Source organism: Seriola aureovittata, chromosome 4 (genome assembly GCF_021018895.1).
Source record: "Seriola aureovittata isolate HTS-2021-v1 ecotype China chromosome 4, ASM2101889v1, whole genome shotgun sequence".
Taxonomy (NCBI): Eukaryota; Metazoa; Chordata; class Actinopteri; order Carangiformes; family Carangidae; genus Seriola; species Seriola aureovittata.
Genome location: NC_079367.1, coordinates 6,984,644 through 6,996,783, shown reverse-complemented (window position 1 = coordinate 6,996,783; position 12,140 = coordinate 6,984,644). Strand labels below are relative to the sequence as shown.

The window sequence follows — 12,140 nt, the reverse complement described above, 5'->3', positions numbered from 1 at the left end:
ATTCATGGTCCTCAGAGGAAGAACTGTAAAAACTTTTGGACATATGATTCTCTCATGGAGTTTGTCCAGTCATCATGGATTTATAGTTGAAGCTAAGCTAAGGAAGAATTTGCTAGACGATCGAAAGCTCCAGAAGAGTTGCTCAATGGACCTGGCATCAGTGAATCCTCTATTGATTAACTCTATAATTAGGATGTACTTGAATAAAATGCCTCACAATAGAGGCGGATGACTTTTAGATCGTTGCAGCTCTGCATCCTCACGTTCAGTCAAACTGGTCCTTTCAGCAGCTGCTTGTTTTTTAATGTGGTGGAGCTCCAGCGCTCCCACGTCCCGACATTAAAACATCACTGCAGTCATCAGATGTTCGCTAAGCCACATTAACTCTCACTCACTTACATCCTCGCAGGGCTCAGGCCTGTTTTCCTGCAGTGGGATGCGTTTAATGTGACACATCAGTTTCCTGTTGTTCCTCTAAAGTTTTCCCCCTTCAGCCAGGAGACCAGCGTCAGCACCTTATCCCTCCTCCCTCTCACCTTAAGCTGGCTCAGTAGAGGCCTGAAATCAACCTCGCACAACAAAGGGAAAAGCAGATTTTCAGTTGTTTATTAGATGCAGCAGGGACTTTAGCTGCTGCCGACAACTTGCCCCCAGGTCTGAAATGAAGAAAACACTGTGATGACTAAGTACTTTACAGCTCCCTCCCCTCCTCCAGACATGAAACATGTGGTAACAGCTAAGTCCGTCTCTATTGTTTTCCCGACAGTTTAACCAAAAACAAGTCAAGGTGAGAGGAGTTGTTTTCCTCCTTCAGCCCTCCCTCTTTGTCCTCTGTCTGTCTGTCTGTTCAAACCAGCAGAGTTTCACCGGAGGCAACAGTCTACTGGAGCAGATAGACAAAAATAGACTCCACATGAACTCAGTGGACTGTGTTTACCAGTGATTCAGCGTGAGGCAGACTGAGTGAAACTGTTAGAGAGTTCCCCCGTCCGCCATGCAGGGGGTCACTTGTGACTATTTCTGGTGGCTGTTTACCCTGGATTTTGTTGTTTTCCCGTCAGTATGTTTACATGACCTTTAATAAGTCTGCTGCCTTTTCGATCAGAGACTCGGCTCTCAGAGAGGGAGGGGTACATGTAGGAGCTCAGGCCTCAAAGAACAACATTAGAAATAATATTAACAATAATAATACTGTTATAATGATACGAAGAAGGTATTTATTTGAGATCAACAACAGGTTGTGCGGTCTTTTCATAATCATAATTCCTAGCGCACACAGAATGGTGATGCTTGTTTTGTAAAAGTTAAAAAACAGTGAAACTATTTTACATTTTAAAAGTATTTAACTAAAAGCAAAAGTCCTGTATCCCATTTTTTGGCTGCAATGCAACAGCGACGCCGGACCTATAATTGCAAATATCCGTGACTGACTGACTGAGTGATCACATTTCCACCACTAGTCAGTCACATGCCTCGCGCAAACAGTTTCTATTAACGTTTACAGCCCGCAGTGTTGCCAACTTAACGATAAGGCTAAATGTAATAAATGCAGTTTGTTTGGCTTAACGGAGGCAAAGCTCAGTGAACTGGAAGCACAATTCTGCTTTGCTGCAGCTCCGGATTAGTCAGGAAGCCGGGGCGGCTGGGTGACTGCCCGACTGCCTGTAAGAGGAGGCGTAGCTCTAAGCCCTGACACCCATACATGGTCCAGCCATGTACTAGGTTTATACCTAGTCCTGTATAGATATAGAAATACAAATGTATTATCAGTAAAGTATATGTAAAGTGTCAAATGTGAAAGTATACTAATACAGAATAGCCCCTTTCAGAATGTTATATTATTATATTTATTAAATTATTGGATTATTATTACTAATGCATCGATGTGTGAATTCTAAAGTTGCAGTCTGAGATATAACTTGTTTATATACCATTGGGTTGTTTAACGTATAAAAATGCATCATGTTTTTGAATATAGATCATATGTTTTGCTGGTCTACAGCCATGCTAGTCGCTCCGTGAGGCACAGCTAAATGCTAACGTCAGCATGCTAACATGCTTACAGTGACAGAAATAGAATGAAAAACAGAATTTGAGTCCGAACGAGTGATGGTTCACTGTCATTCGTAACCACCAGCATAATTATAAAGCTTTAAGATCTACATTTGACGGATCGGATCTAATCTAATCTTTCCCCCTCTTCTCTCTCATTTTTCTCACCCTCCAGACAACAGCTCCAGCTTCAACATCTCCAACGCGTCCTCCCCTGAGAATCACGCCACAGAGGAGGAGGAGTACCTGGACATGAACGGCTGGCCCATCTGCAAGGACCAAGACGAGATGCTGAACCTGGCCTTCACCGTGGGCTCCTTCCTGCTGTCGGCCATCACTCTGCCCATGGGCATTGTCATGGACAAATATGGACCACGGAAGCTGAGGCTTCTGGGCAGGTGAGGCTGGATCAGAAAATCTGACAAGATGTGTGTGGGACAGTTGCGGCCTGTGGTCTTCCCCTTATTCATACTCGTTACTTCATGTGTTCCCAGCGCCTGCTTTGCCTTTTCCTGCCTGCTCATCGCCTACGGAGCCAGCGATCCCAACAGTACGTATCTCTCATGTCATCTCACATACATCACTTTAACAGCATCATGCATTATGTCCACGCTGCCTCACACACTGCTCTCAATCATGGCGCCTTTGTAGGTGAGTAATATCATAATGCACATTTACACAGAGGTGTATACGGTGTAATGATGCAGCGGTGCCACTTAAACAAATAGGATGTCACCACATCACTGATCACTCTTTCTCCTGCAGATCTGTCCATACTGATCTTCTTCGCTTTGGCAATGAATGGGTTCGGAGGCATGTGCATGACCTTCACTTCTCTGACGGTGAGTAGTAAGCTTTACAAAGATTACAATGCTTATATTTTCAGGTTTAAGATGCTTATAGCTGATGCTTGGTTTAACTGGTCAGATGGTGCCACTTCGACTTCACAATTATCGTGGCCAAAAGAATTCACAATAATGATATTATCGCGATATCAGAAGAAAACATAATGATAATGATTATGCTAATAATGCTATCAGTCTCCTTTCTTTAGCTTTGTTTATTGTGTGTTTCGTCTCTTTTTTTGGAAAATTAATTCTCAAATACGCGTGTAGGCGGATTGGAAAGTGAGTCTGTAACCGCTCAGAAGTAAAGAACATTTACACTTAATGAATAGTGAAAAGACAACCCATATATCACCTTATTATCATGTGTGTATTATTATCACAATATCAACATTTAATTTTTTAAATATCATGGTTAACGTTGACAGGGGTAAATCGTGACTTCCCTAACTTGTTCCAGTAGAATTAATAGATCTCAACATGGAGGCAAAGTAATTGCGTACCGAGTTTTCCGTAGAGTCGATCTTTGGGGAACTTTAACGTGCAAATCTGTGCCACTGACCAAAGGCTAAGCTGACATTTGAGCCAAGAATCCAAAAAAAGAGGAGCATATCATTCTAGCTTGTGTTGTACCGTCAACTTTGTACTACCCTCCTAGTTAGCTAGCTTCCTAACTGGTGGCAAGCTAAGTGGTAGCAAGTCAGCTAGCTTGGGATGCTATTTTTTCTGGCTACTGTCAGCGTGTTACAGCTAGCTAGTGTGTTAGCATTTACTGAAACCAGCTTCCACTTTCTGGTGCGACCAAGAAAAGAAGGTTTGCAGAAGAAAAGAAAAGAAGAGAAAAGTAAAAAACTAATTTTTAAGCATTTTTAATATATTTTTAATACATTTTTTATATAACGTCAGTATCAGCATAACAGGCTAGCATAAATCCCAGATGTGATATGAGGGGAGGGTTAGTGGAGGCACAAGAGGAAAGAAAGGCAGGAGAGCGGATTATAGCACCGCTGTGAAGTGGGACAGCATCAGACACTAGTGGAGAGAAGCAGAAAGAAGAAGGTCAGTGGATAGAGAGAGAGAGAGAGAGAGAGACAGATGCATTAGAGAGAGAGAGAACAAAGATGGATGGAGGAGGAGAGATAAAGCGGAAAAAACGGCCGGACAGCTGACAGGGGACCGCTGGGAGAAAAAGATGAGCAGTGACTCGTAGACGGGAGGCGAGGGAGGGATGGAGGATGGAGTAGACGAGGAAAGCTAGTGGTCAGGGTGATCTCATCCGTCAGAGAAAGTGCTGCATCACAAGAGAGGAGGCCGTGAGAGAGAGAGAGAGAGAGAGAGAGAGACACACACACACACACACACACACACACACAGGGAGAGAGAGAGAGAGAGTGGTTAAAAGAGAGGACGTCTATATTAGTCATTTATTATTCACGTCTGCTCTGCTGCTCTGGCTGGGAGCCAAAAAAAGACCTGTCCTCATTATTATTTTATCCACACAAGGACACATGGATGACCAGTGTGTGTGTGTGTGTGTGTGTGTGTGTGTGTGTGTGTGTTTGTTAGATACAGTTTGTACAGTTTGTACATCGTGTCCATCAAATGAGAGGTGGACTGTTCAGTGTACTGTGTGTTACTCTGTTGCTGAACAGTCTGTTACTTTATCACAAACACAGAGAGAGCTGAGACAGACTGTCACTGAGGAGACAAACAGGAAGCAGCGACAGGGGAACTGAGTGTGTGTGAGTGTGTGTGTGTGTGTGTGTCTCCACACCCATGCTTTTCAGTTTCCTATTCAGGCTGCCTACTGGGACCCAGACTGACACCCCCCCACACACCCCCACCCCCACCCTCACAGCTTCCCAGTCTTTAGTCTCAGCCTGCTTGTTTTTGTCTTCTCCAGTTTCAGCTGCTCTCGCTCTGCAAGGCCGGACCTGCACACAGCTGCCAAAACTGTCTCGTGTACATGCGAGAGAGAGAGAGAGAGAGAGAGAGGGAGACAGAGAGAGAGAGAGTTCTGTACTGTTACTGTACATGTACTGTGTTTTATTATGCGTTTGACTGTGTGTTGTTTTAGCTGTGGAGCGCCTCTAGTCCACAGTATACGGCTCCCTGCAGGCCTCAGCAAATGTTTAATTTATGCTACTGATGTGTGTGTGTGTGTGTGTGTGTGTGTGTGTGTGTGTGTGTGTGTGTGGATACTCGGACTTTTCCCTCTTCCCTGCCCTTTCCTGAATCTCTGGGTCAGGGGGCTGTTACTGAGAAAAACAACTATTTTAAGAAACGTGTAACCTTTATGTCTCAGAAGGAGGGGGGGGGTGGGGGGTGGGGGGTCTCTGACGCAGCATCTCAGGCATGATGGGTTATTGAAACTCCTCAGGTCGAGGTGACCCACCCAGCTCGCTTAGTGCTTAGTGTGTCTTTCACTTGTACGGGACCAGTACCAGAGATTTCTTTAATCTCCTTCTTGCACCACTTTGCTTTCTTTTCTTTGTGTGTTTGGCTCCTTCCCACTCTTCCTTTGTTATTCCTTCTCTTTATCTTTCTTTGCTTCACTTCCTCATTCTCTCCTGTGGATGCACACTCAGCACTCACTGTTCCAACCAGGGAAAAAACAGGGAGGAAGGAGGAGGAAGGAGGGGTGGTTAATTCGCTCTCTGCTCTTCATTCGTCTCATTCTGAGCTTGTAAACAGCTTCATGTTACAGCAAATACAATCACAGACCCCCTTGTACACACACATATACACACATGTACACACAAATCCTCCCACAGCGTCACATGAAGCTCCTCCTCTTGTTCTTCGACTCGTTCGTCGCACGTGCTGGAGCCCCCTCTGCTTCCTGGGTTTGGTCTCCTCGTCTGAAGCGCTGCTCTCTGCCTTAATCTACTTTCTGTCTGATGCCATGTAATGTGTATTTCCATTATTCCCAATCCCCTTTTTTTTTTTCTGTGTCACCGGACCATCTGGCGGCCTTCTTAGGCGCCCGCTCGCTGGTCGACTGATGGTCTGACTGATTCCAACCCACCCACCATCAATGCGCTTTTTAGTTGAGAAATCTAAATGTTCTGGACACTTTCTCCTTGATGAATGAGCTTTTACCTTTGAGGTGGGGCTTGTTAGCTGGAAAACGTATGAACCGCACACACAGCACTTCATTCTGCCCGGTGAAGGGGATGAAAGCAACACGGCTGTGAGTTCAGGCTGCGGACTATTTTTACCATGCAGGAGATGGCTGTGTGGGATCGAGGAAGGACAGTATATGCTCTGTTTACTGCATGTGACCAACAGAGGGGAGAAGTGGGGGGGAGAAAAAGATGAATGAATGCCAAAGGTCAAGAGTTGCGCAGAAATATGAGATTGGAGCCGGCTACACACAAGCAGCAGTTGTTGATATCGGGCTTGTGTGTATGTGGATTTGCGTAGTGGTGTGAATCTGGCAGCTCGTAGTTTTTAGGTTTTTTTTTTCCGTGACTGTAAATCCCTTCCAGGCACAGAGGGGTCATAACACCCTTTCAGAAACACCCCCACCCTTATTTCCACAACTTATTTCTTGTTTTCTTTAGGTGTTAAAATCTAAAATATAAAACTTCTAATACGAGGGAGGACAACATGACGTCAGGTCGATGGAGGTATGCAGCCTGCTGCTCGTCAGCTGGTGTTTGCTAATCTTACGGCCCTACTTGGCCGCTCTGATGGATGGAGTCTCATCCTGTGCGTCAGGACAGGACCGGTCAGAGCTGGTTCTTAGTGAGCCAGCGGCAGGAGTTTCCACTTGCTGCAGCAAACGCTCCTTCCTTATTTCATTTCTCTGTTCCTTTCCTTGCAAATGGCTCTGTCCAGTTTCCCCTTTTTATTCTCTCTCTCTCTCCCACCCGCCTGGCTTCAGGCTCAGCATTTTTTTCTCTTTGTCACCTCACACTCAGCCTTTTCCTTTGCCATTTTCAACACCTCAGCGCACAATCTCATCCCCGATGTATGTGAGGAAGTGCAGGGCAGCCAGAAAGTTTGCAGTCACAGGGGAAACTTTATTGAAACTGTTTAGAAATAAGATAGATTCAATTTCATTCATAAAAAAATGTTTACTCATACCATCTTTTACACATTTACACATTACGTATATTACCTTCAGAACATCCCACCAGCAACGAGACGAGAGTTAAAACAGACTTTAGACCAGGCTGTAGAAAAGATGTCATTTTTGCCTGAATCACTGTTGACATATCAACAAGCAAATATGCTCATTATAAAGAAGTGAGTCACATGGTGTAGAGCGCTCACAGCATTCATCTCCTCTGCCTGAACTGATAACAATCGGTCATCTCCCTCAACAAGATCAAACCACAGCTGAACAGGTTTCACATGTGGCTACTTAAAGTAAATATTGCTAAACATGTGTTACAGTATTGACAGTACAATTGTCAATAGTGTATAGCCATGCTAGCAATATGCTTACCCCGAGCTAAATGCTCAGGTTAGCATGCTAGCATGGTCAAAGTGGAAGTGGTAACATGTTGATGTTTAGTGAGTACGATGTTTACCATGCTCAACCCTTTAGTGTTAGCATGCTAACTTTTTCTTATTAGCTTTAGCTTTATTATCACAAGGTTTAGATACATCATACTCGTTAACAATAATCATATTTACAGATTCAATTCATCTCATCATTAGCCTCTTTGAGCTAAATGCTTAGATTAGCATGCTAATATTTTCACAATGAAAATAGTAAACATGCTGATGATTAGCAAGTACAGTGTTAACCAACCGTTTAGTGTTAGCATGATAACATTTTCTAATTCACAGGTTGAGTTGAATGAGTTTTTTTTAACCAAAAGGTTCAAATACATCATTTACAACCATCATATTTACAGGTTATTTACAGAATTAGTGCATAAATCTTTACAGCGAGAGTTCAGGTGGGTTTAACATCCTTCACTGCTTTGCTGCTGTTTGTAAAGCCCTTTAACAATCTGTCCTCTTATTGGCAAATCCAGGGACATTTAAAAACACTTAACATTGCTCGAGAGCACTCTGGCAGAGGCCCAAGAGCCGCTGGAGTGTTTTTAAACGTCTTCAGTCGTCAAAAAGGCAAGTTTGTGCAAGAGCTTTGTTTCATATGTCTACATAATTAATACCAAAAAGATTTTAGACACTTCATATTTAGATTTTTGTTTAACGTTTGTTCATGTTAACCTCGTTCACACATGCAATTTACCACATAACCCTGAACAAACTGTCACTCGGAGTCATGACACACAGTGGTGCTTGTATTAAATATTGAATTACCTGGATGCTGTTCAAACAAAACACATTGATCGACTCTCTCTTCCTATTAAGCATCTTTGTGTCTCAGTAGATATTGTGATTACTCTTTTTTTTGTAATTACAACAAATGCCAACACACAACCCCCCCACCAACCCTTCTGCATCTGCACAGTCTGCTACGAACTGAACCCCGCTACCGAACCCTGATCTCTTATCTCCAGGTGACTGCTCTGAACCTAAAAATAGATCTGTCCAAACACTGAGCCCATCTCTCTGTGTGTGTACCTTCCCGCTCTCTGCATGGATACACTGTGAGCTAACAAAAGAGCTATTGAGGGAAGAGGCAATAACAAAGTAGATGGCGAGCATTACTGCTTTAGAAGAGGTGTCTTCACCGGAGTTTTCTCTATTTTTCTCTTTCATCATTCCCACCAAAGAGAAATCGATATTTATGATGTAATTGATATCAGGAGATTAATAGATGTAGTTAGCGATTGGTAAAGCCTGTGTTTAATGAGGTAGAAAGCTGAAAGCGATGGTAAAACTTCCAGAACAAACATTTGAGATGCCTCCGATTAAGAACCATAAACATCTGAGAAACACAGGCAACACATTCCTTATATGACTGGAAATCCACCACAACAGGCTGCTGCTCTCTGAGGGAAAATCTTGTTTACGCCTCACAGGGATTAGGAGATTTTTAGCTAGCATGGTGATATCCATGTTGGATAGAGGGACTGTAATGAGTCTGGTGATCCTCTGACTTTTCATCTGAGGTCTTACTAGCGAGCTCTGAGAGACCAGCTCAAAGCACAGCTATGTTAAAGTACAGGTTTGCTAGCGTGGCTAAAGTCTTATTTACATGTATAAGGCATTTGTAGAATTCAGGTTCATGAGCGAGAACATGATGGAAAATGTATTGTATATGTATGTATAAGAGCTGGGGGTTTTTTATAGGCTTAAATGATCACCTGCATGGTCAAATGTACAACATTTCACACATATTTCGTGGCAGTAACATGAGTAATGTTTGTTGTTTTGTCACTGTGTACAGTTACTGTGCACGCAGTCGATCGTTGTGTCTGTTGGCACCTGGAGCCACAGCGGAGTCTTTGTCCTCCAGTGTTTAACAGTCACAAACGTACCTGTCCGCTTGACTGATGTGTTATTGACTCCAGCAACAGAAACACTGTTATCTGCTGCCCGTCAAGTCCTGACAGCAGCTCCTCCCATCGGCACACTCACTCACACTTCATCCTCACGCTGCTGAACCCATTAATCCCTACTTCCTTCTTTCACCATTAGTCACCAAAACTGGTTTGTGACATGTTTTTTTTTTTCGGGAAGCAGAGGTCTCAGCAACTGACTGTGACCCAGACCTAGTAACCCAGAGAAACCCCTCCCCACTTCCCTCCCAGTGTGACGTAAGAGCTTTAGTATCACAAGGAACTGGATGTGGATTCTGCTCACACAGACGGGACGGGTTGTGGTTGTGGTGCACCGTTTTGCCCACGTGATTTTCTTGTGTTTTCCTACTCGCACGTGCGCTTGCAGCAATGACTGCCAGTGGTAGCAGTGCTCCTGCTGTATTAACCTGTTCCCAGAGAGAATAAACAAGCCCGGGTCTGTCAGTGACACTGTGGAGGTGACTGACAGAGAAGTTACAGACCGACTTATCCACAAACAGTCAACTGTCATCATCATAAACTCAAAATACACTACAGATATGAAAGTGGGGTAAAATAACAACAAAACAAACACGCAACACAATTGATAATAAATTGATAATAAATAATAAAAATCCATAAAATGCATTGCATTGTGGGATTGTTAGCAGAAAGTAGTGCATACGCCATGTGCACTACTTTTTCAGTCCATTGTGGAGCGTTTGAGGACACTATGTAGTGGATACACATACACACTCAGAATTCAGACACTCAAATAAAAATGGCGGCAGATTCAAAGTAAATAGGGAATAAATAAAAGCCGATATCTGTGGTATCCTCAGCCAAAAAGAAAGATTACACTTTCCATCTTTCCCGCTGTAATAACTTTCATACAGTCACTCTAAAGTTTACCCACTTCTTTCCAAGATTTATTCTATTAATAGAGCTCTCACAACAGACTGGACATTAAAAAAAGAGCCGTCATCACAGACTAATGGATGAGGAAGTGACAGAGCACCAGTGGGGAGATCTGAACCTGTTGACACTGCATAGATATCATGAGTTGTCCTTGATTCGTCGTGACCACAGCGAGTCTGCTGAGCTAGACACAAGCTGAGCTGGTTCGTTTGTGTTTCCCTTCCTCTCCTCTCCGCTCCCTCTAACTGGGCCAAAGGTCACCCGTCTAACCCCCGCTGCCGTCAGTCAGACGTCTCCTGTAAAGTGTCATAACTGGATTCATGCGGTCGACTGGCGCTCCAGAGAAACAGTGGATGAACTGTTGTTTTGGATGTGGGCGTAGTGATTTCGGTAGCTCACCTTTTGTCCAATTAATGCGGGGAGTGACGTCCGTGCGGGGTGAGAGGGTTCAACCATCGAACTAACAAGCTGTACCCCTGTGGTGAACACGCACAGTGATGGAGGGTGGACGGACAGATGAGGACAATGAGAGAGGGAACGCTCAGTGCAGCTGTGCAGCTTATCACACATAATAATATTTACACCCTAATTTTAAACTCCCTTCGCCCTCTGAATGATTCACTCACTGCGTTCCTCCCCTCCATGTTAAAACTATCTTCTCCAGATGGCATCCGTTAAACATCACATCGACATCGGTGATAAATCTCGGAGCCACATGTTGCTCTTGTGCTCTGTGTTGCCGTTTTTTTTTTGGGGGCTTTGTTTTTGACTTCCTGAAGAGGGCTGTTTACAGTTTGAAGTAGCCCAGTTAAGAACAACGTGTGCTCTTGTCTCGGGTTGAGCTTCATTATGCAAGACAACTCTCTGGCTGCTGCTCTGTCTCTGCACTGCTTCAAACCCTGGAACAAAAACAGTGTGAGAAACCCCCCCGCAGCAGGCAGCAGCGCTGCTGCACTCGCTGTGGCCATAAGCCTATCAATAACCTCTAATGTAGAGCAGCAGCGTGAAGCATTTCCCTGCATGTGTGCAAAAGTGATCTTCTGTAGGTTTTTAGTGGATTGAATAAAGAGGAAAATGTGACAATATTAGCGTGCAAGCTAACGCTCTGTCCACAGAGCAATTACAGAAAAACAGTAAATGCTAAAACAAAGTTAAACAGCTGCATGAACACAAAAAGACTCTGTTTATTGAATTAAGCAAACGTGTGTTTTTTTGCTCATGCATTAAACTTTGAATTTGTAGGAGAATGAACTTGTTGTCTGAATGCTGCAGCCCGGCGTGCAGAGCCTGTGCCACTTTATTCTGGTGGCAGCGGGTTGACACACTTGAGGAGGAGTTTTTCTCTCTACTCCCACAGTGAAATCTGAGGAGCTCATGACCAGTCTGTGCTTCTGCTGGAAAGTGGATAATTGATTTTTCTCTTTCAGGCCTCGGGCTAATAGTGTTTCACGATGATTTAAATCATATTCAGACGTCATAAAGAGGTCGAGATTACGACGTGTTCTCGGGGAATCTGTAAACATCATGTGTTTGTGTGTGTGGCACTAATGCCACAGAACACCAGCCCCTCTGCAAATAGGACATGTTCTGCTACATAATATCTGACATTATGATCATGTTTCTTTGTTTTTACCTCATTTAATTCATTTTATTCAGTCTCTGTTTGTTGTTTTTGAGCCGCATCAAATGTTTTACTGACTGTTTAGCATTGGAACGTGTCATTGTTGTTATTATCGTTATCATTATAGTTTTACTGTTGTTAGTTTTTGTTGTTATTTTCTTGTTCCGGATTGTACGGTGGCCCTGAGCGCTCACAACAGACAGAGCACAAGAAAATTCAGAATACATCTTCATCAGTTTGACAACACATGTGCTTTGTGACTTTTGAAGTTAA

General features: G+C 43.6%; 1 protein-coding gene across 2 annotated transcripts in view; it reads left to right on the top strand.

The window, feature by feature from the left end:
- The window catches only part of LOC130168071 (large neutral amino acids transporter small subunit 4-like), a 31,184-nt gene that overhangs the window by 7,407 nt on the left and 11,637 nt on the right, over positions 1-12,140 (top strand). For both annotated transcript variants that reach the window (XM_056374652.1, XM_056374651.1), the window contains exons 3-5: positions 2,228-2,450; positions 2,547-2,602; positions 2,818-2,894. In XM_056374652.1, coding sequence (XP_056230627.1) covers positions 2,228-2,450; positions 2,547-2,602; positions 2,818-2,894 — 356 coding nt within the window. The remainder of the gene's footprint in view (positions 1-2,227; positions 2,451-2,546; positions 2,603-2,817; positions 2,895-12,140) is intronic.